The sequence below is a fragment of the Phodopus roborovskii genome, unplaced genomic scaffold (assembly GCF_943737965.1).
Source record: "Phodopus roborovskii unplaced genomic scaffold, PHOROB, whole genome shotgun sequence".
Taxonomy (NCBI): domain Eukaryota; kingdom Metazoa; phylum Chordata; class Mammalia; order Rodentia; family Cricetidae; genus Phodopus; species Phodopus roborovskii.
The window spans coordinates 20,803,555-20,829,804 of record NW_026126418.1 but is presented as its reverse complement, the minus strand read 5'-3'; the positions used below and the strand labels follow the sequence as shown (position 1 = coordinate 20,829,804).

The window sequence follows — 26,250 nt, the reverse complement described above, 5'->3', positions numbered from 1 at the left end:
TAAGAAATAGATGAACTCATCCCAAGATTACCACTAGTCTCTTATCTCTGAGTATACTCAGCACTGAAAACAGGTTTACCATCTAAGTGTGAAATAAGAGGGGACCATCATAAAAATATGCTTGACAGCTAGGCATGATGGCACATGCCTTTAACCCAGTACTCAGGAGGCAGAGGCAAGCTGAATCTATGAGTTTGAGGCCAGCCTGGTCTACAGAGTGAGTTCCAGGACAACCAAAGCTTCACAGCAAAACCCTGTCTCAAAAAAAAAAAAAAAAAAAAAAAAAAAAATCAAAACCAAAAAAAAACCAAACATGCTCAGATCATAAGTAGGTTCTTACTCTACTCCTTACAGCTTTTTAGCAGAAAAATTATTCCTATAGTTTCTATAATGCTTAGGTGGAAAAATAATTAAAACAGAGTCACACCAACTTAATAATATTTATTAAAATAATTGTTTTCAAGTCTGAACTTTATCTCACTTTCACCCTGGTTATATAACAAGAACTATATATGGACCAGAAAGCAGTAACAAAAAAACCTCTCATAGTAGCACAGTGGAAGACATGAAATTCTCCAGGGTCTTGGAATATATTAAGTGGCACCTTGGGTGATCTTAAAAAAATAATCAAATTTTCTTTTTCTAGTTTCTCCTTTTGGTTCAGAGTTACAGGGGTCTACCATTATCTTAAGAGGTAGAGTGTGTGCTTTCTACTAGTTGTTCCTTGTTAGCTCCTTAATATTTCCAAATCTCATTCCATTTGGTGATGGCCAGATTTCTATGGCCCAGGAAGGGAGGCTTCTTACTACTTGAGATCCATGAACCGGATATCCATGATGAGAAGAAAGTTCTTAGGCAGTGGGCGGGGGGCCGGAGACAGGACAGTAAACACCTGGTGTTCCAGATCCACACTGGTCACGACAATGAATCCAGCCACACTTGTCTCAGAAAGGTTCTCCTCTGTCCCCTCAGCAGTGCTGACACTCAGGAGATGGTGCACCATATCTCTGCCAGGGGTGACAGGTACTAACTTGAGCTGATTGTCTTCCTGAGACATGCCCAGAGGTAAACAGGAGTCTGGGATGGTGGGTGCCCCAACTTTGTAGATTTTCACATCAGAAAACTTGACATTGAAGGCATGGGGATAGAAACATCCCCGGAATCCATAGAAATATTCACGGATACGCTCATCCCTACATTCCCGCCGGAAGTCCTTGGAGCGTTCTACCACGCCCCCTGATTTTGGAAGCAACACAGTTCGAACAAAATGAGGCAGGTCCCTTTTCAATTCGTTGTACAGTCGTTCTTGATCCAGAACCACAACCACATCCACTTCAAAGGCAGAAGCTGCATGCACCAGGGCCTGGTAACCAGAGCTCTTGACCCAGCCACAAGTGTTAATGACACAGCCACTCACAGAAGCCCTTCTGTTCACTTCGCACCTTTGGTTGAACACATCAGCTAAACGTGATGTAATCTGGAAAAGGATCAAAATGAGAACAAAAATCAGACAAATTTGTCTATATTATTTACTTATTTTATGTGCACTGACTTAGTGTTTTGCCTCCTTGTCTGTGTGAGGTTATCAGATTCCCTCACAGTTACAGTTCTAAACTGTTGTGTGGGTACATGGACCCTGGGAATTGGACCTAGGTCCTCTGGAAGGGCAGACAGTGTTTTTAATCACTGAGCCATCTCTCCAATCCCTAAAGCCATCTATTTAAGTTCCTCTTTAGAGAAATAGGTACAACCCTGTGTAGAGGGCTGGGAATCCAACCACAAGCCTTGAAATGTGTTTGCCAAGTGAACTACATCCTACTACCACCCCTTTTTTTTTTTTTTTTTTTTTTTTTGCTTTTATGAGGCAGAGTCTCAGTATAAAACTCTAGCCTAAAACCAAAACAATAAAATAAAGCCAGGCAGTAGTGGCAAACACCTTTAATCCCAGTACCCCAGAGGCTGTCTCTGATCTCTGAGCTCAACGCCAGACTGGTCTAGAGAGCAAATTCCAGGACAGACAGGGCTAAATAGAGAAAGCCTGTCTTGAAAAACCAACATAAATAAAGATATAAAAATTCTACAGTTTTAAGTAACAAAATTCCCTACTTCCTACTCCGATTTAATTTTTCCCATCTTAGCTCCAGCTCTGACCTTATTATAAAGCTTGATGTTGGTGCCAGGAGTGGTAGAGCCGAAATGATACACAAGAGGGGCCTGGATGGAGAAACCTTCTTCTACATCTGCTGGCCGTTCAATATACAGGGCCCCCATGGTACCAGGGATGGACACAGAGCCCTGGCCCACATCCAGCTCCACGTAAGTAGGGCGGCGGCCCAAACGCACTGCATAGTTGAGTAGCAGTCGACACACTGTGGACTTGCCCACATCAGTAGGACCCACTACCATCACTCGGGGGCCTCTCTCTTCTTCCTTTTCTGCCTGCCTCCGCATCTGCTCCAAGGCTGTATGAGTGTTGAGGTAAAGCAACATAGGGGTGTCCTTAGAAACATAAGCCACCTCGGTCCGGCCACTTAGTTGCAGAGAACAGCCATGCCAAGTGAAAACAGCCACCTTGGCACCAGCATCAAAGGTGAATTTCTTGTTTCTGGTAAGCTCTGTGCCAAAGATCTCTGCCATGCCAGCCAACAATTCCAGTTGAACTGACTGAGATGCTTCCACCTCAAATCGAAGTTCTGTTTCTCGCTCTAGTTCAAATTTAGTTGTTGGCTTCTTGTCATCATTGGATTCCTCGCTCATCTTTTCTGTATAGCTGCTGTGCCTAGAATTCAAATTAAACATTAGATCAAATCATTACATAAGGCCACTGCTATGGAACAATCTTTGTACACTGTAAATATGTATTATTCTCACTGTTAATAATTAAAAAAAAAAAAAGCTGATTAGCTGATAGTTGGGCAATAAGAGATTGGATGAGACAGCCTTACACAGGGAGAATGCTGGGAATAGGAAGGGTGGAGGCAGAAGAGTCACAAGGAGCCAGAAGCAGAATGAGTCTGACACACAAAATTGGGATAGGGATAAAAGCCATGAGCCTCAGGACAGCACACAAATTAACAGAAATGTGTTGTTTGTTTTGTTTTGTTTATTGAGACAGGGTTTCTCTGTGGTTTTGGAGGCTGTCCTGGAACTAGCTCACAGAGATCTGCCTGCCTCTGCCTCCCGAGTGCTGGGACTAAAGGTGTGCCCAACAACACCCTGCTGAAATGGGTTAAGTTTTAAGAGCTAGTTAGTAACAAGCCTGAGCTATCAGCCAAGTATTAATAATTAATATTAAGCTTCTCTGTATTTATTTGGGAGCCAGAAACAGAGCCAGACAAAACCTCCTAGTCCTGTGTCTTTCATGCCTGCTGCGATACAGGGATGCATCTCCTGGCAGGGGCCAGCATGACATGAGCTAAGGCCAAATGCTGGGTTCAGGCAGTCTCTCCGCCAAATGCTGGGTTCAGGCAGTCTCTCAAGTGAGCCCCAGTACAGAGAGGTGTCTCCCAGACAAATGCTGTGTGGCAGGTTTAAGGTTTTTGCTCATGCAGAAAGAAAAGGTACAGATACACAGTGAAGACAAATTCAGATTAAAAAAAAAAAAAAAAAAAAACCTCTAAGTGGGTTACAGTGCTGGGAGAGAAAAGAAAATGGGTTCAGAAAGTTCTTCTAAAAGGAATAGAGTAATAAAAAATACAATATGCCACATACAGTTAGGAAATACAGTCGGAATCCTGTATGTTATTGTGTTGTCTTTGAATTTTTTGGCTGCTAAGAGACACTGGATTATGAAAACTGCTAGATTTGACCAACATATATAACTTTAAAGAACTATGCCCATATTCCCAAAAGATGAGCTATGGATACTTACTATCATTTAAGAGGGGTTGGTTACAAGCTGTTATTGGTAATGGTCAGGAAAAAAGCTGAACAAAGGAGATTAGATTCAAGGATCTCTTTCTGAAAAGAGTAGATTATTGAATCTACTTTTAAACCAAAAAAGTAACTATTAGCATTAAATATTTTACATTGGTATGTATTTCTTTAATATAAGTACAAATTTAAAGTTAATTTTTGTTATACTGTATGTTTCTATTCTTGTTTGGGTTATTGTACTTATACAACTCATTAAAAAATGTAAACCAGGCAGTGGTGGCCCACGCCTTTAATCCCTGCACTTGGGAGGCAGAGGCAGGGGGAATCTGTGTTTTCGAGGCCAGCCTGGTCTACAGAGCTGGTTCCAGGACAGGCTCCAAAGGTACAGGGAGAAACCCTGTCTCAAAAAGCAAAAAGTAATGTATAATGTATAATTTTTAAAAATACAGAATAATAGTTATCTATAATAAGCCATCGTCCAAAAATCTTCCAATGATTTCATCCCATTATCTTTTTCTACGGAGTTCTTATTGCCTTCGGACTCACTGGGTATTTGTTTGCAGTTAGAAGGTATTTTTTTAATATAAGTACAAATTTAAAGTTAATTTTTGTTATACTGTATGTTTCTATTTTTGTTTGGGTTATTGTACTTATACAACTCATTAAAAAATGTAAACCAGGCAGTGGTGGCCCACGCCTTTAATCCCTGCACTTGGGAGACAGAGGAAGTTAGAAGGTACCTTCTAACTAGAAGGTACAGGTATTTTTGTTTGCTACTCTATCTCTAGTAGGTAGAGCAGTAGTGCACCTCAACAGAAAACATTGAATGGATGAATGACTAGGTTATAAAGGAAAAAACTCCCTACAAATGTAACTAACAGGAGACTTGACTGCGTGGTCTTCCTTCCACCATCCTATTGGAAAAGAAATAACAGATGCCCACTCTCCAGCTCTCTTAGCCAACAGGAAACTAGACTCTGGAAAGTGTGCAAAGAACAGCACACAGGGTTCGAACTAAGAAAACAGTTGTATATCAGATTCTGAGACTCCTAATAGCTACTTTAGTTCAAACGGCGCCTGAACCTACTGCTAAGCTGTCATATGGTGGGAATTTACACGTCCTCACCCAACAGTGCCTTTAACAGCTACCACAGTGGGAAAAACAAAACGAAACACCGTAAATTAGAATCTTGCAAAGAAACGTAAGTTACTATTTCTGATTCTGAACCGCACTTCCAGGTCCAGTATTTCTTTCAGTTAGCGCCGACACAGAAATCTGCCCAGGACTCGCGGAAGTGAATGGGGTCCTTACCTACACAACCACAGGCCCTAAATCAGCGTGGCAGGATCCTCTGGACAGGACTGGAGCACAAACACACAACGACCACTTAGAGAGCAGCCGGAAAACAAGTGCGGTTCCGTTCTTGCGCGATGGGAGGAGACACAGTCGCGTAGTTCCTCTTGGAATATGTAGTTGGGAGTGAGAGCGCGCAGACGCTAAGCCCTCTGGGAGTTGTAGTTCGAGGATTGTGCCGTGACGCGCGAGGAGGGCGGGGCAGCGCCGTCACTTTGCGCGTGAAGACCGCAGGAGGCGGAGAGGAGGCATTTGCCGGTGCGCCCACGCGCGGAAAGTGGTTACATGTTCTCTCTCCATCTGCTGTCCAGGAAAGCTAAGGACGACCAGAAAAGGAGGGGCCTCGCTGTCTGGATCTTCTGCTCGCTTAGAGCACAAGCCAGAACGTGGGGAAGTTAGCAAAACCTAGCTTAAGCAGGAGACCCGGGCAGAGGAAATAGGCAGAAAGCGGTTCCTCTTTGAGGATACATGAAGCTGACAACCTCTGCCTCTCAGTGCCGGACATACAGAAGGAACCAAGTGTAAATTGTTTTCTTTCTTTCCGTGTGTGTGTGGGGGGGGGGGAGATCGGAGGGGTCTAGCCAACACCAGACTCTCGTGATTTCTCCTGCCTCAGGACTCCTAAGTGCTGGAATTTACAGACTCAAGCCAGGATGGCTGTTGGTTTGGGTTTTTGTTTATCTATTCCATTAAACTTATAAACCAGTCATTACCCATCAACCTCTTCCAGAGTCTGTACTGTTTCTCTATGTAAATCATACAGTTATTCAAGGTCAATCATTTACAGGGCTGCTAACCGGTTCCACCATGTCTATAATTCACTTTTCATGAGCATGGCCTTTGGAATCTTGTATGGTTGGCTCATTGCTTGACTGGATAAATCACAGGCTTCCTTTCCCTGAGACATCTCTCATCTGTAAAATGGGAATAATAACAGTATTCAACCTCTTAAAGTTGTTTTTGAAGATTGGATGAGATATATGGAAAGCACTAAGCACATTGCCTATAATGTAGCAAGTATCTTATGTTAGCCTTTAAGTTTTTATTATAAGCTGGAGAGACTATAATAATCTCATCTATTCATATACCGTGCTTTACATTTTTCCACTTCCTCCAGGTCGGTATATTATCTCCAGTTTCAATTGGGGAGGAAACTAAGATAGGCATTTGCCTAAACATTCAGTTATTAGTTGAGGTAGGATTTTTGTTTTGTTGTTCTTTTTGGTTTTTAGAGACAGTATCTCACTGTCCTAACTGTCCTGAAACTCACTACATAGACCAGGCTGGCCTTAAACAGAGATCCACCTGCCTCTGCCTCTGCCTCCAGAGTGCTTGTTTTAAGGTGTACGACACTATGAGGCTTAGAGGTCAGCCTTTTAATGATTAATTTCATTTGCCAACTTGATTGGATTAGTAAACACTGGGGACACCAATGAGGCACATTTTTGGGTGTGTCTGTGAAAGGACTCCAGAAAAATGTAATGGAAGAGGAAAGATTCATCATGAATGTAGGCAGTCCCATTCCAGGGGCTGGGGTCCTGGACTGAGTCAGAAGAGGAAAAGGAAAAAGTGTTCCACTCTGCTTCCTGATCTGCCCAGATGTGAGCAAGGTTTCAATAGCACAGCTGCAAATGGTTTCCACTGCCAAGCCTTCCCTGTGCTGATGGACTCCATCTCCTGAACCATGTGTCAAAATAAAAACTCCTTTCAGTTGCTTTTTGTCAAGTATTTGAGTATAGCAATAAGAAAGGTAACTAAAACCGATCCAAACCAAGAACTTAGGGAGTTGGATCAATTTATAATAACAGGCAAACAATTACATAGAATGAGCTGTTAGGTCTGGTTCCATGGCTACACAGGTGTAGAGGGCACGAGTTCATTTAACTACAGCTACAACCCTGTGAAGTAGTTATAACCATCACATTTTACAACTACTGCTTTTCTTCCTTTTTTTTTTTTTTTTTTTTTTTTTTTTTTACTGTTTTTGATTTTCAAGACGGTGGTTTCTTCCCTGCCCATCCCATGAGCCATCATCTCTCTAACCAACTATTTTACTGTTGTTGTTGTTGTTTCCAGGGGGTTTCTCTGTGTAACAGCTCTCTGGCTGTCCTGGAACTAGCTCTAAAGACTAGGCTGGCCTCAAACTCACAGATCCACTTGCCTCTGCCTCCTGGGATTAAAAACATATGCCGCCACCACCATCCTGCATATTTTATGTGTATGAGCATTTTGCTGGCATGTATCTATGTGCATCACATGCATGCCTGATCCCCTCCTAGGTCAGAAGACATCAGATCTCCTGGAACTGGAGTTACAGCCACATTGCTCTCAACAGCCAAGTCATCTTTCCAGCTCCCTGTTTGGTTTTTTGTTTTTGTTTTGTTTTGGTTTTTTTGAGAGGGGGTTTCCCTGTGTTGTATAGCCCTGACTGTCCCGGATCTCACTCTGTAGACCAGGCTGACCTCGAACTCAAGACCTGCTGCCTTAAAGCTAGTGAATATTTTTCCTCATTCTAGTCCATCTGATGAATTTAGACTGAGAGTATAATAGGGTAGCATTCTGGTCTACCTTTCTCTTGCTGGTCCTATTTAACACTGTTTTCAGGCAGGTGACTTGTTACCTCTCAGTTTCCTTCAGGAATTTGCTTTATTTATTTCGTTCATTCACCATGAAGCATTAGCTTTTCAATGAGCTATTGGGCTCATTCTTCAGAATTTTAGCACTAGACTTCCATCAGCAAACTTCTAACCTCCCAAAGGAGTACATCCTCTTTCTCTGGAACTCATTCTCATGAGTCTTCTTTGCCATCACACACTCCCTTAAGGCAGTGTCTCCCAGTTACCTGAAGGTCATCTTTATTTGGATATTGTGTAACCATCTCTAGCTGAATTTAGGAAGAGCCCTCTCCTCCCCTTTCCATTACTCTCCACTTTGCTTCTTAAATACAGAAAAAGAATAGAGCATAGAAAGCATCCATGTTTGCCCACTCTCTTCTCATTCCCTATCTCACCGGGCACTCTTGCCATCTCCAACCCACCCCCCAAATCATTGTCATGTGTCCTATTCCTTCTCTCCAGCTAAATCTTTGACCATTTTATTCCTTTATTGATTTAAATTTATGAATATCCTTTTTGCTTCCAGCTTTAAATTCACAGCCTAAGGACCTTTCTTCCCCCCCTGGAACTCCTTCTATAGACCAGGCTGGCCTTGAACTCACATAGATCCACCTGCCTTTGCTTCCCTGCCACCACTGCCCAGCCTGTGGGTGCTCTTTATTTATTCCTGATCTTACCATGAAGCACAGGCTGGCCTGGAATTTGCAGTCCTTCTGCTTGCCTCATAACCCCATTTAAAGGATGCTGTTCTGAAATAACACTAACAAAATTCCTCAATTTAAATGCTAACTTAAAAAGTTCACGACAAGGCAGGCGGTGGCACACACCTTTGAAGTCAGCACTGGGGAGACAAAGACAGGTGAATCTCTGTTAGTTCAAGGCCAACTTGTTCTACAGAGCTCCTTTCAGGACAGCCTCCAAAAGAATACAAAGAAACCCAGTCTTGAAAAACAAAAACAAACAAGAGGGAGCAAAAGAAAACTACATTACTTCTTACTTAGTCCCTATTGTGTTAGGCACTCCTTTGGAAATTTACATGCTATCTCACATAGTCACTTCTCCATGAGGTAAATATTATTAGCTCTACTGAGCAGAACAGGATCTGTATGTCGCAGAACGATTAGTCACTTGCCTGTGGCTCCTGGTGAATAATTGGCAGAGCTAAGATTTCAACTCAGGAGTTGTTGAGATCAAAGTCAGACACTTGACTGGTGTCTAAAGATGCAAACAAACTCCTGTTTTGTAAGTCTCTTCTACGCACAAGGTTTTATACTAGATGATGTGGTCTTGGGGTGCAGTGAGGTTTGCCTGAGGATCTGCCTCAGAAAGTCTACAGCCCAGTCAAGAACCTCATGTCATATAGGTGTCTCCATTTGCAGCACAAATATTTTGGACGCAGTAGTTGATAAGAGGTTCTCCGGGGCAAGATGTCATATTTGACCTATGGCTTCTTTGTGATGCATTAAACTGAGATGTTAAAACTTCCAAGTACTCAGTACTGTACACATTTGAGAGGTCAGTTTGTCATCCACAACAATCAGTATATTATCCTTTACCCTTCATCAGAGCTGATGTTAAGCTAAAGTGAAAAAATAATCCTGTTGAGTGTGTGTGTGTGTGTGTGTGTGTGTGTGTGTGCGCGCGCGCGCGCGCGCTTCCTAGCTCTCTCTATATCCATCGCTTACTTCCCCAGCCTTGCTCTCTCCTTTCTCCAACCCAGCCACCCTCACTCCATCCCTACCCTTCCCTCAGGTTCTGTTTCCTTGGCCACACAGCCTTGCTCCTTAACAACCTATCTCTCCTTTTGCCTACCACCAGCATCATCGACACCCCAAAGCTAGCCATCCCTCTGCCTCCACTCCCTAACATCACTCCTCTAACCAGGTCCCTTGATGCCTGCCCCCTCCCTCTCTCCTTCCCTCCCAACCCGCCTCCTGTGTCTCCCAGCCCTGCTCTGACGTGGGAGGTGAGGGGGGTGGGGGGTTGGATGACTCACAGTGTTATGATGCAGTTCCACAACACACAGCCACATTTACCCACAGACCGAGGTACAGAACAAGAGGCAACCTCTGGCCCCCAGCTGCTATCCAGACTGCAGTCCCAGTCCTCAAACCCCTGACTACCCACCCCCCCCCCAATCCCATCCCCTTTCCAATTGAAGGAGCGGAAAGAGAAGAGAGAAGAGTGAGCAGAGAGATTGAGAGAGATAGACGGAGATCTCTGGAGCAGACCTCAAGGTGAGGGGGCAGCCCTTCTCCAAATCAATTTTTCCCCTTTGCAAATTTCCTCTTCCTGCTGATTGTTGCTTTCTCCCCTTTGCAAAGGCATTATTCATCCACCCTTTGTCCTCCCTTCCCCCTCCCTGGTGCCTCCGCTCCTCTCTCCCTCTCTCTCTCTGGGCTCCTCCATCCTTCCCCGAGCTCTGACGATTCTCTCCCACTTATTTCCCGGCAACTTTGGCTCCAGAATCAGACATCACTGTTTATTGTTTGCTGCTGGTGCAGACCCCCAAAGCCCGCCCTGGGATCTGGCTGCTCTACTAATTATTCGGACCATACCATACTGAAAATGCTGGCCCAGGGGGAGGTAAAGCCTCAAAGCAATTGAAGGTATCTATTGTGAGCACAAGTCCCCCTCCCCTTTTGAGTTCCCTGAGAGGCGCCAGGTTGGCACCTGCTTCTACCAGCCTCTACCTCATCACCTCTGCTGCTTTTGCCAGTCTTCCCAGTTGAAAGCCCTTCTGCTCCCCCATCTTCTACAGTCCAGCCCCAGCTCAGCATCAGGGAATCTGCCTCTTCCCAGCACTCACCTTTGTTGTTTGGTTGATTTTTTTTTTCCTGCCCCCAGTCATTTGCCTGATTTGCTTCACCCCATGACAAGAGATGGCAGAGATGGGAGAAGAAATAACCCCAACTCTCCTTTTTATGATTTTTTTTTTTTTGCCTTGTTTGCAGCTTCTCTTCTGCTGGACAGAGAAGCAGGGGGACAGAGAGGGAGGCGTGACAATGACAGAAGGACAGGGATGGGAAAGGAGCAGAAGATAGAGGGAGGGGGCAAACCTGGCATCTCCTAGTCCCTTGAAGTGTCGGTGTCTCAAGGTGGAACCTTGAGAGGAACTTGAAGGCAAAGTTGAAGGCAGATCAAGGAAGTGATGCTGAACTATAGCAAGGAGGGCCAGCACACAATGTCACCCTGAGTTTGGTCCAAGGTGTCTTCCTAGTATTCAACCAATGCTTGAGAACCAGAAACTGAAGATGGTCTCACCTAGGGGGATCTGTGGAAAGACTGCAGGGCAGCCCCTGGAGAGAATAGAATAGAACAGTTGGGATGCTTATGACCACCACAGAGGACAGGAGAACAGCCTGTTTGTCCTGGCAACTAAAGCCATACTGCCTCCTCTGCTCGGTGGTCTAGCCATCTCTAGAGCAGTTAGCTGGCATCTCTGAAGGAGACACAGGCTACCCAACCCACAGCTGCAGGATAGGGTACCTACCCCATCTGCTTATCAGAGTTGACAGATGACACCTCCCTCCTTATCCTCTGCCTGCAGTACCCTCAGTCACTTTGGGGCTGAAGTGTGAACAGATACCGGTGGCTCAAGATTCTTAATCAGAACCCTGCAATTATTTCATTTTGCTGCTGCTTGTCACTGGTGTTTACCATTGCGCCTGGAAGAGGAAACATTTTCTGCCTGTGCCCCAAAGTCCAGCTCTTAAAAATAAGGAGTCAGTCCCCTTACCCTGTTTCCTGTTAATGTTGCTCTCTCACACAGCCCAGCACAGCCTAGGAATCTGGCTTTCTGATGTACTGCTCATTTTTCACTGGTCCAGCTGTCAAACTTGCTGGAGGAAAGATAATTTTTCTCCTAGGGCTAGGTGCCTGTCTTTTACTCAGAGCTAAGACAACAGTAAATAAATAATGATGTGACCTGAGGACCAGAGGCTAGCAAGACAGCAAGTGCTCCCTCTAGCCTGGAATATGTAGCTCTGGATGCAGGATTGAGAAGCAGCCACGTGTAAGGTCTGATACACTGAAGAAGCTACCAAGTTTTATGGAGTTCCAGGGCTCAAAACTCAGTCCCATGAGGGAGGATGAAGCAGCATGTATGTACCCATCTGCTTGTTCCTCCTTTTTTCCTAAAGTGTGGGCCAATTGTCTTGCTAACAGAGGCCCTGAGACAGAAAACCAAAACCAACAACAGGAAAAAAAACAACTCAGGAAAACTTCACTTTTCAAAGGTTCTGAGTTCATGTTAGGGGACAGTTTCTCACAGAACTGGACACAAGGGGTCTCTGCAGGTGATGTTGCTTCTAAGGCAGTGTATGTGCCAGTAGGCTGCTCTCAGTGGAAAATGCTGGAGGCTGCTACTGCCTCTGGAGAGAAAGAGGTACCAACTCCCTGGCCGTGGTACAAGACACCTGGAACCGCTGCCAGAACAGAATGGGACTCTAGGGGACAGAAAGTGCAATGGGAAGCTGAGGGCTGTCAGTGCTGAGGTGGGAGAGTACAGGTGAACCGAGCCCCATGTTCCTTAGCCATGCAGGAGCGGCTACTCATGAGGTCACATCTCCCCTGATGCACCTTCGCTTCTCACCAGGTGATTTCCATTTCTATCTGGTTCTCGTCTGGGGGGGCCCTGGCCGGGCAGCCCCCCCACCCTTCTACTGTCCTGAAACACGGCTCTAGCCAACCTGCTCCGCTGCTTTACCTGCGACCGTCTCTGTGGGGGCTGCACGGCACCAGCCCCTCCAGCCCGACAGGGCATCGTCCTCCAGCCCGTCATGCCCAGCTGTGACCCTGGCCCGGCCCCTGCCTGTCTACCCACCAAGACTTTCCGCAGCTACCTGCCCCGCTGCCACCGCACTTACAGTTGTGTCCACTGTCGAGCACACTTGGCCAAACACGATGAGCTTATTTCCAAGGTAACGCTAAAGCGTGGGCCTGCCACTCCCCCAAGCTTTCACTCCGAGGAAATGGGAGCACCTGAGGTCTCCCGCCACTCCAGCTGGGATTTACGCAGTGGGGCTGAGGCATACCCAGCAGTCACTGTCTGTCCTGTTTCCACAGTCCTTCCAAGGGAGCCATGGCCGGGCCTACCTGTTTAACTCCGTGTGAGTCTACCTCTTTCTTTGTGTGTGTGTGTCTGTGTGTGTACATGTGCTTGTGCGCCAACAGCTTTCCTCTTTGCAAAATGGGGGTGATAAGCCTTGAAAATTATCGGGTACCTCTGGCTTTACCTTCCCCTTTGCAAAGGGGTTCAGAAAGGCAGTCTAAGTTGTGTGGGGGTGGACTGCTGAAGGCTGAGCTCCTTTTGGGTAGGTTGGGGGATGGACTGACAGAGCAACCCTACTGTGTGCTGGCTCCTTGTTTCCTGAGACAGGGTCAACGTGGGTTGTGGGCCAGCTGAACAGCGTCTCCTGCTCACAGGACTGCACTCGGTAGCTGACATTTTCTGTGAAAGCTGCAAGACCACACTTGGCTGGAAATATGTAAGTATTTGAAGAGGGCTACTTCCCAGACAGTCCCCATGGCCCTCCAAACCCAGTGTTCACACACCAGGCCTTTGCATGGATCACATGGAACTGGGTCTGCCTAGGTGTGGGTAGAGGAGCCTGGAGGGGAGACACTTTTTCCCATGGTCACTACTTTACTCCCCACCAGGAACAAGCTTTTGAGACCAGCCAGAAATACAAAGAAGGGAAGTACATCATTGAGATGTCACACATGGTGAAAGACAACGGCTGGGACTGAGGGGCTCAGCAGGCTGTGACCCTCCTCCGCATGCCCCACCTTCCTCACACCAGTCCCCTGGCCCTGTGAGCAGTCCACACCAGCATGAGTACTGCCCACCCCTGGGGAAACCTGGCTCCAAATGACCACGGCCTCCCTTCCCCCACCACAGCAGTACCAGGTCCCTTTGGAACAGGAGCCTGCGATACCCCAGGGGTGGTTAAGGCTCAGGAGCGGGTAGCAGTCAGGGAAATACAAAACTGAGGAGACGACTGTGGCTCTGAAAACAGTGATGGCAGGGTGTTAACTCAGGAAGATAAGACTGTGAGTTACCAAACTGTGATTGGCCCTTTCTGAATGAACAGGACAAACACTGGTGGTGGGGGCTGGACAACAGAATAGCAAAGACTTAGGCTGGAGTGAAATTTTGGTCTCAGATATCAGGGCCCCAGAGTCTGAGTGCAGTTTACCCAACCCCATTCTTGGTTTAAAAAAAAAAAAAAAAAAAAAAAAAAGGACTAGGGATGGGGTCAATAGGAGAGACAACACAAACCCTAGATCCTGGGAAATCAGTTACAGGGGTTTCCATTTCACTCCACTGTTTACCTTGGCACTAAAGAGGCACTTTTAAATATCTAATCTTTGCCGTTGGGTTGGGTGGGAAAAGCTGCTGCAAGAACAGCTCCCACTCCCAGCTGGCTGTTGCCAGAGAGAGCAGTCTTTATGGGCATTCCCCAAGGCTCAGCCACTGCTCCCTGGGACCCAGTCCCTTGGAGGCTGTGGATCATCGGCGCTGTGGGACCAGTCTTTCCAGTGACTGCCACCAGCGAATGAAACTTTTGTATGATACATAAAGTGTTTGGGTCTATTTTTAATAAAAAGGGGTAAAGCAACTGTGAGGTGCTGCCCTGGCTTTCCTTCCGTAGGTGTGGACCTTGTACCGTTCGTCCCCAGTATGCACACCAGCAAGGCCCCCCTTTTCTAACCGGTAGGAGGCAGCAGTTGTTTTGTCTGTGGCAAGACTCTCCATCTGTTTCACAAGTGGTAAGCATCCAGGTGAATCCTGAGGCATGGGTTCTGATGAGTCTGTTCACTGGGACCATCTGATGTTTTCATTCCCCTGGACTTTTCCCGAATGAGGCTACTTTTTATCTGGATACAGGATAAGCAGCCAGTGCAAACTTATTCCACTAGTTGGTGATTTGTGTCTCCACGTTGGGGTTTTTGGCCTGGTCCTAGAATGTTTTAATCAACTCATGGATACCCCTGAGGCTAAAATGAAAATCTATGGACTGAGATGCTGCTGGCATTTGGTGCAAAGTGGTATGCAGCTTAAAACTATACCATCAGCACAAAAGTGTGATGTAAGGAACATGGGTCGGTGCACTGATGTGAAGTTTTGATTTGGAGCTGCTCAGCCCCTATGGGGGAAGACTATATGCATGGTAAAAACCATCTATTAGGTTACATCCTTATTTCCAGATCAAGTCATGGGCATTGCAAATATTTATAGCTATGTATTACTTGCCAAGCATTGTATTTAACTCCAGGGATGCATGGTGAGCAAGCCAGCCATGGCGAGACTTCTTGGAGCTCTGTCTAGTGGCCAGAGGGTCCCAACAGAAAACTTGAGGAGGAACTTCACCTAGATCTGGAGTCAGGGATGGCTTTTACAGAAGAGACCATGATGGAAAGATGGGCCAGGCAAAGGGCAAGACCAGGCAGGGAGAGGGATTCAGACAGAATAGTGTGATGTTGTACAAACTTAGCTAATTTGAGGAAACTGTGTTTTTCTGTGGCTGGAAGTGTAAGAGAATGAGATATGAGATTAAAATAGGAAAAAATGAAGAGCTGTATACTTTAGAGTGATGGTTCTCAGCTTTCCTAATGCTGCAACCCTTTAGTACAGTTCCTCATATTGTGGCGACACAATAATAAATTATTTTTGTTGCTACTCCATAACTGCAGTTTTGCTGTTATGGATGGATCATGATGTATTTTTTGGAGATAAGACATTTGCCAAAGAGGTCATGCACCACAGGTTGACCAAGGACACTGTGAAGACAGGGACAAACTACTGCTATTCCAAAACAGTCTTATAGTCTAGGCTGGCCTTCTAACTTGCTATGTGACTTTGAACATCTAATCCTCCTGCCTCCACCTTCCAGGTGCTGGGATTACAAGCATGCTCTACCGCATTTGACTTGATGTTGTGTTGTCCAGGACTTCCTGCATGCTCTGAAAGCTATCTACTCAGTCATATCCCATCCCCAAACTTAAAGAGTAGAATGACACGGTCAAATAGCTGTTGTGTGACAGACATGAAGCTTTTGTCTGGGGAAGGGGCCCACAGGCAAATGTAGCTCTGGCTTACCTGGAACTTCCTATATAGATCATCATGCTAGTCTCAAGAGCACTTTGGTTTTATCTGCCTCCCAAGTGCTGGGATTAAAGGCATGCATCACTATGCCCATCAAGGCTCAGATGACTTTAATAGCTGGAAGTGATGAATTTGGTATTACCTATACTATCTCAAATACTGTTAACATCAGAATGTGGAGACAGTGGGCAAGACAAAGAACTGGCAGACACAGAAGGGCAAACACAAGCCTGAAACATCTGAGTGCTGGGGCCAAACAAAGAATGCCTGACCCAGTCATTGTTCAGTTTCATTGATACCAATGATTTTCTTTCCTTAAACTCTAGTAGAGATTCAATCCCATCTCTTGGTTGCACTTCTGCACCAGAGCAAGCTCAAAACTGCTCAAGGAAGAGTCCTGTGAAAGACAGAAAGGTAAATGGCATGGTTGTAGAGCAAGAGAAGATTCTGGGTCTGGCTTAAGAAATTAACCTTTTAAGACCGTAAGTGATGTCCAAATCTCAGATGCCAAAGCAGGTTTACCCTTGAGTCATCACCATCAGGTGATGTGCTTGGCAGGACATGCTGAAAACTATGTGTGAAGAGACCCCCTTCCCACACATAAAAAGGCAGAGGACACTAGGGATACTAACGCCTCTTTGCCTAAACAACTGTACTTTTCTGTTGGCCCCTTTCCTTGCCTGTGTTCCTTCTTGTTCCCATAGGTCTTCTGTGGGTCTCATAACTTTTCTCCCACACTTCACCACCAACTGTCCATCCCAAGCTTCGCCTGAAAACTCAGACCTTCATTTAAGGAGTTGCTCCCAGAGTTATCCTTAAAAGCTGAAGACTTCAGAGGATACCCTCACATAACCAGCAGGTGGCATCAAAACCTTTCACTCCCTGAGTTCAAATCTCTCCTGACAAAAACTGATGGGTACCTTCCTGTTGGGCTCAGGACAGAGTCCTAAGTTAGGAGCTCAACGGCCTTAGCCAAATAGCCTAAACTTTTCCAGTCCTCTGTTTTTGTTTTTTTAATCCAACAAATGGGGATGTTACTTGCCAGTAAATAACAGGTTCACGGTGACGTATGCAATGTTTAGCCTATGAACTGCATATGTAAATGGCTTCATAAATCCAAATTTTCACCAGGGCAATGGACTGGTGTCCAGATGGGAGAAAAAAGTGATGCTGAGGAGGCTGCCGGCACCGGGCAGTACTACAAGGCCGATGCCCTTTTAACATTGCACTGCTCGTTATAGGTGAAGACAGTAGCACAATGTGAAAAGAGCTCCGGCCAGCAGCAAAGACATGCCGGCCCTGCCTCCTCACCCTTCTTTCTCCCAGTCCCTGGCCCACTCGGCTCACAGCCTTCCTCTCTTCCTCATTTCCTCTCGAGGTGGTGCTGCAGGCCCTAGAGGCAGCTGAGGGATCCCCTGAATTTGAAAATGGCCCCTCAAAGGAAATACCTTTTGTTTTCTAAAAAGTCCAGGTGAGAATAGCATGGGGTTGCAGGTTTGCCTACAACCTTTCAGAGAGAACCTTGCCACCCAGAAGCACAGAACCTTCTACTGTGTCCAGTCTAAAGCTGACTTATAATTCAGATCTGGAGGTGCAAGCAACTGCCCCCCTTCTGAGGCCGTCAAAGCAATCTATAAATGTGGCATAAAAATGGCCAGTGATTTGGCTCTTTGAGTGCAGGGTAAGCTTTCACTGACAGTGAGATTAGAAGTCAAGTTTCCTGCCCACCCCCAATCTTAGTATCAGAAATTAAACACTCGTTTTCATGCCACTAGCCCATCATCCTTAATCCCTAGACCATGGAGACTGGTGAAAACTCAAAGCCAGGTGCACTGGGAAACCCAAAGACTCAGCTCTAGAGTCACATGCCAGCTAGAGCTACTGACCTGAAGCCAGCTACAGTTTTGAGCAAAGGGACAGAGGCTGAGAGGCCACTTCTCCCTGTGGGGAGATCAATTCCACAACCGTCCCCCCACCCCAATTCCACTGCAACAAGCAGTAAAAATGGAGGACTGAATTCTATTCGGGAGCTCTTCCTCTGGGCTTCCCCCTCCAGCCTCCTCCCACCCCCTCAGGAAGCAGGAGAGGTTCTTTCCCGCCTTCCCAGGCAGTTTGTTCTTGTAATCTGCAAACACGGGGCCCTGCCCCAGTTTGCACAGTTCTAATGGACGGAAACCAAGGCCCCGCTTGGGTCAGTGGCCAGGCCTCTTTGCTCCTGGAGTTGGGCAAGCCAGTTGGGAACTGGACCAGGCCAACATGGGGCAAAGGGACAAAGACAAGACTACCCAGTACGCTTCACGGTGGCCAAAGAAGACTCTTCATCAAGGAGTCCCCAGATCTTTCCTTAAGGAGCAAAGAGAGAGGCTGCTGGGACACTGAGTCCCTTGGAGCTCACGTGCTCAACTCATTCCTGAGGGGAGACCAGCAATTCAACAGCCAGCAGGACCCTTCCCCCACTTTGGGCCTAGGAGCCACCCCCCCCCCCAGCTCCTTCCAGAAGCGGGTGTAGAAACAGAGGAGGAAATGGGGGAGGGGAGGCCCTGGCTCAAGTTCTCTCCACTCCCCCTCCTCATTGGCCACCATCTTCCGGCCCCTGCCCGCCAGAGCAGCAGGAATGGGGCCCAGCCTGTGGAAAGGAGAGAAAGGGCAGGTGGGGGGTTAGCTGGAGCAGCAGGGGCAAGGGGCTGGCTCCAACTGTCTCCTCCTGCAATCCCCCACCTCCTCCTGCAACCATGGCGACGGGAGGAGGAGACCAGGAGGGTCCTGAAAGCCCTGTTCTGTGAATGGGATGAGAGGGGCAGCTGGGAAGTGTGGGGTGAGGGGCGCTTTCCCTCAACACCCAACTGTGCCCCTGCCACACCTCGAGGCTGGACCACACGCGCTCGCACGCACAAGCAAACTCTTCAGCCATACTTGATACACAACTCACCCCTCAGTCGACACACACCCCAACTGGAGGGTGGGGACACAGCTCCCCACGTCCTCACACCCAACCGCTACTAACTAAAGCCAGCCTCACACCGCTACAGCAAATGGGGCTCACCTCACAAGTTCTAGAGGTGATAGATTCCCTGCAATGCTCTAGCTGCTTTCGGAACACACCCGCCAAGTCCCCCGCGTCCCCACACCCTCCCAAGCCCAGGGACAGGCAGATGGCTCAGGCTTAGAGCCCCCCACCCTTCCCCACCACGCCCCCCATTGGAGAATGACAGTGAGGCCACCTCAGAAAGACACGCCTGGTGCTCCCCAGATAGTGTTTCGAAAGGAAAAATAGAGAAGATGCCTACGAGTGGAGAATGAGGAGGGGAGGAAAAAGCAAAGGAGAGAAGAAGGCCGGAGAACCCCCTCCCCTCCCCGAGAGAAGAAAACCGAAAAGCGCGGAGCTCCCAATACCTACACATCGCTCTTCTTAGGTTCCTCTGCCCGCCACCTCCTTCTTCCCGGGCTCTTTCTCTGCCTTTCCCTCCCTTTTGGCTCCCCTTCCTGGCCTCGCTCCCCTCTCACGCCCTCTCGTACCCAGCCAGCCTCTCTGTCCCCGCCAGCTGCCCCTCCACCCGTAGGCCGGAACCGAGGCTCCGGGATGAGCTGGCTGCAGCGCTCCGCTTCTCTAGAGATCTGGCTCTTCCCCCCGCGCCCCCTTTCTCCTTCCACACTCCCTGCCGTCCATCTTGAATACTTGGGATTCTTGAATGGAGTGAGCAGGATCCGCTCCCCCAGGCTCTCATTGGTTGTGGGTTAACCCTTTTGAAACGAGATCCTTCCTCTCATTGGCTGCCAGGCTCCCCTCTTCTCCCCCAACCCCCATCTTCCCCGCCTCTCGACAGTCCTCGAGGTCAGGGTGCTCCCGGGCGCCCCCTCCCCTGGCCTCTCGCCTCCTGTTCCCTATTCCTACCCCATTCCAGGATGCCCCTCTCCCAGCGTTTTTTCCACCACACACAGACGCGGGCGCGCGACACACAAACACACATCACACATCACTGCAGGTGTGCAGGTGAAGGTAAATCCAATTCCCGCCAAATGCAACTCCCGGATGAGCTGGCGAAAGCCCTGTTCCCAGATGCCCCTGGTGCTGTACTTGCAGACCTCTGAAAGATGCATCGGTCAATTTCCTGCCTTTCTTCAACGCCCCTTCTGACCAGAAGTACTTCCCTAGCAGGGAATTTTCTCCCTGTTTTAGCCTCACTCAAAGCAGTGCGGGAGCCTCCTGAATTTAAGCGCCCCCTGGGCTGGGCAGGAAGCTGGCAACTCCAGAAAGAAGAGGTGGGGCTATTCAGAAGAGCTAATCCCGAGTGCCTCAGGGCAAGCCTGACCTGATCAGGAATGCGCAGCATCTGAATCCCTGGTCAGTCACAAACATCTCTCTGAACCAGCCTTGCCCCACTCCCATCCCTCCTCCCTCTACCACCAGCACCACCAGCACCAGCACCAACCAGCACAATCTTTGAGCTGGGGGAATCCTGTGAGTCTCAGAAGGAAGGATGGACTAGGAGGATGTGTCAGGAAGAAGGATAGCTTGGATCTAGACACATATTTTCCTGTAACAAGCATTCCTTCCCTGGGCCTCAGTCCCCGCATTTGTAAAAGAGTGATCCAGAGCAGAGCTATCATATGGAATTTTCTGGACAAAAACCGGAAATGGTTCTATATATGTGTCATCCAAGATAGTAGCCACCTGACAAACGAAGCTATTGAGCACTTGAAATCTGGCTAGAGCAGAGGAACTGGCTTTTAAATTTAGCTTAGTATTATCACTTTAAATTTTATCATAATATATTAATTGTAAAACGAGTCTTGTTATGACTTTGTGTTCTTTACATTTATTTTGTGTGTATTTTTGTTTTTTTGTTTTTTAAGACAGAGTGTCACAACCTCAGATTTGCTGTAAAACTGAGACTGGCCCTTTACTTTCATATAGTGGCTACTTTATTTGACTGTATAGTATATATCTGGAATCTTTGTCCTGATGAATAACAGAATATTCTTGGATGTTTGTTTCTTGGGTAGGGGTGTGTGTGTGTGTGTGTATGTGTGTGTGTGTGTGCTGTTGTTGTGTGTGTGTTGTTGCAGCAGCTGCTGCTGTTGTTTGGGGGAATTTTTGAGACAAAGTCTTGCTAGGTGGTCCATATCCACCCCAAATTTTCAGCAGTCCTATTCACTCAGCCTCCCCAGTGTTGTGATTACACCCACCATTTGCCACCACATTGGGTTTATTTGTTTGTTTGTGTGTCTCTTATAAAGAAATCCTTTTATTTTGTCAGAAGTTGTGCAGTTTCCAGACCCAAGGGCATCAATGCATAGGAAAAGAAGTTCAAAATCCTTGCCCAGAGCTCATTCTGTATAGATACAAGCCCCCCCTTTTTATGTAGTTGTCTAACATAAAATGTATATGGGGGACATGCATGGAAGTCAGAGGACAACTTACTAAGATTGGTTCTTTCCTTCCACCATGTAGGAATCTGTTCTTTTCACAAGGTTAAAAACCAAGATTTTTCTGGGCATAGTTGAAACAAGCCTATAATTTCAGCACTTAAGAGATAAAGTCCCGGAGAGCTGAAGTTTAAGGCCATTCTTGGCTAAAATAATGAGTTTGAGGCTAGCTTGGACTATGTGAGAATCTTTTTCAACAGCTATAAAGTAAGGTATTGTTAGGGATGGAGATGAGGCATGTTACTTGAAGGTCAGGGCACAGGCAGTATGGATGTTTGTTCATGAGTTAACATACTCCAATAAAACCAATATGTCTCTCAGTAGACACACACACACACACACACACACACACACACACACTCATTTGGTACATGCTTTTTTAACCAAGGCCATATGGGAGCTGGTGTAGAAGTTAACCACAGTGGCTGATATTTAAGGATGGTCGATCCAATAGGTTTCTTCAACCAGCATATGAAACCTCCAAGTTCCAGGCATTAGAGCTACAAAAAAACAAGCAGAAGCTGAGCATGGTGGTACATACCTGCAATCCCAGTACTTGAGAGGCTGAGGCTGGAGAATTGCCGAAAGTTTGAGACCAATCTGGGCTACCACAGTAAACTATTAAAGGAGGAGGAGCAAGAAGAGGGAGGGAGGGAAGGAAGGAAGGAAGGAGCGAGCAAGCTCAGCACTTACTTCTTGTATTAATGTTGGTGAAAAATCTCATAGCATCTCCTAGCATGAGGACAAGCTGTTGAGGGAATGAAAGGATGACTGAATTTCTTCATGCCTGAGCTGATGCAGAAACACAACTAGCTGGGACTTGTGGAGAAGTGGGGACAGAGGATGCCAAGTATTCATGTAGCTATAAGCTAGGACCATGACATATAGGTATCTAATGTAGTCCAGAGGGAACTACCACTGGACATTAGAAAAGAGAGCTGCACAAGTCTGAATTTGTAGAATATTTGTTCAATTTCTGTTTGTAAAGGGTTCTGCCAGCACACGATGTGCTGTGTGTCAGAAGTCAAAGAGATACCTAGGAAACCGCTCTGTCTTCAGCATCCTTTTACTTCCAGGTTGAGATTGCTAGATAATTTCTTTGGTGGAAGACAGGTAGCTTCAATGAAGGGAAGATTTGGAATGGAATTCAAGAGGGCTGCCTGGAAGTAGCACCTGAGATTTGATGATCCAGAGGATTTGGTCAGAAGATAATGGTCAAGGAGGGCAGGAGCACTCAAAGGAGAAGGAACAACATAAAAGCTGAAAGGTAGGGAGATGATGGTATGTTCTTGAGATTGTTTGGAAATTAGTCAAAAACCCAGAGCAGGAGCAGCAGAAAACCAACCTAGAAGCAAACTCTTAGAGCAGGTTATTGAAGCCACTGCTCACTTCCAAAGACATTGTTTTCCTTGAAAGTTCTCTTAACCTTTTCTTTACCAAGTGACACTGCCCATCTGTTCATCTAGCTGGCCTGGTACCTCTACGCTCAGCTCTCTGCTGCATTTGTCTTGGTCTGAAAGTTGTCTGTTCAACAAGACTTCTCTCCGCAGACAGAAGGGACTCTCATTCTCTACTGGAGGACTGATTCTCTTTTCTCTGCATTCCCAGTGCCCAGGTATAATGTGTATAAGGCTTTTCTTTTCCATCTACAATTTTCCAAATCCCTGCTTGACCCATCCATTCTAAGAAAAGAAACCAGCCCTACTTGTTGTGGGAGTATAAAAACAACAGCAATGATGTACCAAGGAGCTGTTTGGCTCTTAGCCACCCTATACACTATCTCCACAGTCTTCTCTCCTATAGGAGTTTTCAGAACACACCTGCCTGCATGTTCTCTCTTCCTTTGCCCACCTAGTCCCCATCACCATACAAGGATTTGGGCATCTCAAAACAACAAAAATCAAAACCAAGGCTGGACATTGGTGGCTCACACCTTTAATCCCAGCACTTGGGAGGCAGAGGCAGGCAGATCTCTGAGTTTGAAGCCAGCCTGGTAGTCTACAGAGGGAATTCCAAGACAGTCTCGAAAAACCAAAAAAAAAAAAAAAAAAAACCAAACTTCTAAATGTGAGACCATAATACTATGTGTACCCATCCTGTGCCTTCTGGAAGGACTGTATCGGAAATGTTGTGATGAGAGTCACCCTACTGTTTAAATGTCAGCGGCTGTCTGTACCATGGCTTTGAACTCACTGAAGGAGGCTTCTCAGTGAGAGCCTCTTCAGTCTTTCCCTCCTCCCTCAACAAGGTGCCTTTTCATCTTCACTGTCTTGTTTCTCTCCTGTGCTTTTGTTCCTGGCAACTGATCGTATGGAGGAAGGCTTTGGAATCATGGCCTCAAAAATGCTGCTGGCCCATAGATGCGCAGAGCAGAGAAGTCCATAGCAGGCTCATCAAAAGGAACATGACAGGAGAACCTTTGTTCTGAGGTACATTCCTTTCTCTTGATGGTATCCTTGCTTCAGCAATAGTGATTGCCCTAGTGATTCTATCTTCAACCGCTTTCCCTAAGCTAGTGGAAGGGTCAGCAGGGCATGGTTCGCAGCCAGCCCTACCCCTGAGTCTGCCTGTCTTTGAGTTCACTGGAACACAACTGTACTCATCAGTTTATACACTGCCAGTGGTTACTTTCTGCAGCCACGGCATCACCAAGCTCAGTGATTAGAGCAGAAACACAGCTGGCAAAAGTCTTGCATATTTACCACCTGGCACTTTACAGTAAAAATGTTTGCCATATACCTAGGTTTCAGGATGTTTTAGACTTTGTTTATTTTAGAAAAAATGCACTAGAATGTAAGACAGGCAGCTAAGAAGGACCTGGGCTTGTCATGAGTTTGAGACCTACCTGGGCTACATAGTGAGTTCCAGGCCAGCCTAAACTGCATCATAATAATACCCCTTTTCAAGCAGCACAACAAAAATTAAAGAGAATGAGAAAAAGGAAAGAAGAGGAAAAGGGGAAAGAAGGAAGTACAAATAGGCAACAGAGATGCCTAAGATTGATAGTAGAAGGGCACAGCACAGACTTTCCACCTCAGCCTACATGCGTTATATTCAGATCTTTTCTCAGCCTGTCCTGAAACATTCTGTAGTACTATCTTTACTCTCTATTTCTCCTTTGTCTCCTGCTCATTTATTTTTCTTTAAATTAATGCATAACTTTTGTGTGTGGTATGACAATCCAGCACATGTTTAGAGTGTATAAATGATCAAATCAGGATAATATGCCCATCTCCTTTTTCTCTAGTTTTTCACAAACTATATAAGTTGTTCTGAACCATAGCCCCTTGTTATGCTGTTTAACAATAGATTACAGAGGTAAGTATAACCTAGGTAAGTGCTTCAGTGTCCATTATTTATGCATTCTGAGTTTTCTGTGCACACCATCCCCAGCCTTCTTTTTTTGGGGGGGAGGGGAACAGTATTTCTCAGTGTAGCTTTGGAACATGTCCTGGAACTAGCACTTATAGTCCAGGCTGGTCTCTAACTCACAGAGATCCACCTGCCTCTGTTCTCCCCCCCTCCCCCAGTGCTGGGATTAAAGGCATGACCAACCACCACCACCACCACTCCACCCATGCATTTACTCCCTTCTACTTTGAGGCCAAAACTTTCATCTTCCACATATGAATTTCACATACATTTAGAGGTTGTACAGTATCTTTTTCAATATGTCAGGCATGAATCATTTACCTACTCATTTTTAAAAGTTATGTGCGTGTGGGGAGTGGATGTGTACACATGAATGTAGGTATGCAAGGAGACCAGAGGCATTAGATCCCCCGGAGATGGAGGTACATGTAAATGTAAACTATCAAATGTGAGCATTGGGAATTAAACTCAGGTCTTCCGCGAGAGCAATACACACATCTCTCCAGCCCTACATACTTATTAAAATCATCATTTTTGTTTTTTGGGACAGGGTTTCTCTGTGTAGCCTTGGCTGTCCTGGAATTCACTCTGCAGACCAGGCTGGCCTCAAACTCACAGAGATCTGCCTTCCTCTGCCTCCTGAGTGTTAGAATTAAACACAAGGGCCACCACACCTGGCTATAAAAAGTAAAGATAATTTTGCCCGGCATCGGTGGCACATGCCTTTAATCCCAGCACTCAGGAGGCAGAGGCAGGCAGAACTCTGAGAGTTTAAGACCAGCCTGGTCTACAGAGTGAGTTCCAGGACAGCCAGAGCTATATAGAGACCCTGTCTTAACATTTTAAAACTACATTTTATTGTTTATGTATATCTGTGCATGTGTGCACACATGTCATGGTCCTCATGTAGAGGTGAGAGGACACATTTTGGTAGTTCTCTCCTTCTTCCCTGTGGGTCCCAGGAATTGAATTCAGGTCTCTAGGTTTGGCAGCCAGTATCTTTAGCCGCTGAGCCATATCAACAGCCATGTGTGACATTTTAAAATCCATGTGGTCTGCTTCTGGTCCCAGCTCCTGCTGAAATAGCTCCACTAGCACATTACATCCCAAGACCTCCTTGTCATTGATCCACTATTCCTACTCCAGTTCCCATCACAGATGGCCTCTCGTCATCATTTGTCATTGTTGGCTGTGAGTATACATATTCATGGTATCTGGGCAATTAGTCCCTCCTAGACAGTTTTTTTTAATCTTCAGCTGTTGCTCAGCCCCCTTTCTGTGGGTCCCCCTTTCTTCTCTTGCACCTAAGCACATAGATTCTTGCATATTCTGCAATAATTTATCTTTAGCTTCTTTTCCATGCATACTTTTTAAAAAATATTTTTTTTTAAAATGGGGGAATCTTCAAAGTCTGTCATATCATTTGGAGCAGGGCCCAGCCCTCTCCATGTGTCTAGACTGAGAGAGTATCCCTCTATGTGGAATGGGCTCCCTAA

The 26,250-nt window shown here is 46.4% G+C and overlaps 2 protein-coding genes across 2 annotated transcripts; one reads left to right on the top strand and one right to left on the bottom strand.

The window, feature by feature from the left end:
* Positions 1 to 426: 426 nt before the first annotated feature.
* Positions 427 to 5,253, bottom strand: Clp1 (cleavage factor polyribonucleotide kinase subunit 1). The gene is made up of 3 exons (XM_051184353.1): positions 5,189 to 5,253; positions 2,152 to 2,779; positions 427 to 1,477 (listed from the first exon to the last, which is right to left on the bottom strand). Exons 2-3 carry the CDS (start codon positions 2,755 to 2,757, stop codon positions 806 to 808), a joined length of 1,278 nt encoding a protein of 425 aa, XP_051040310.1. The 5' UTR covers positions 2,758 to 2,779; positions 5,189 to 5,253; the 3' UTR covers positions 427 to 805.
* A 4,457-nt stretch (positions 5,254 to 9,710) lies between these two features.
* Positions 9,711 to 13,861, top strand: Ypel4 (yippee like 4). The gene is made up of 6 exons (XM_051184359.1): positions 9,711 to 9,893; positions 10,007 to 10,082; positions 12,443 to 12,767; positions 12,913 to 12,956; positions 13,226 to 13,334; positions 13,507 to 13,861. The coding sequence occupies exons 3-6, from the start codon at positions 12,627 to 12,629 to the stop codon at positions 13,594 to 13,596; spliced, it is 384 nt and encodes a 127-aa protein (XP_051040316.1). The 5' UTR covers positions 9,711 to 9,893; positions 10,007 to 10,082; positions 12,443 to 12,626; the 3' UTR covers positions 13,597 to 13,861.
* Positions 13,862 to 26,250: the final 12,389 nt, after the last annotated feature.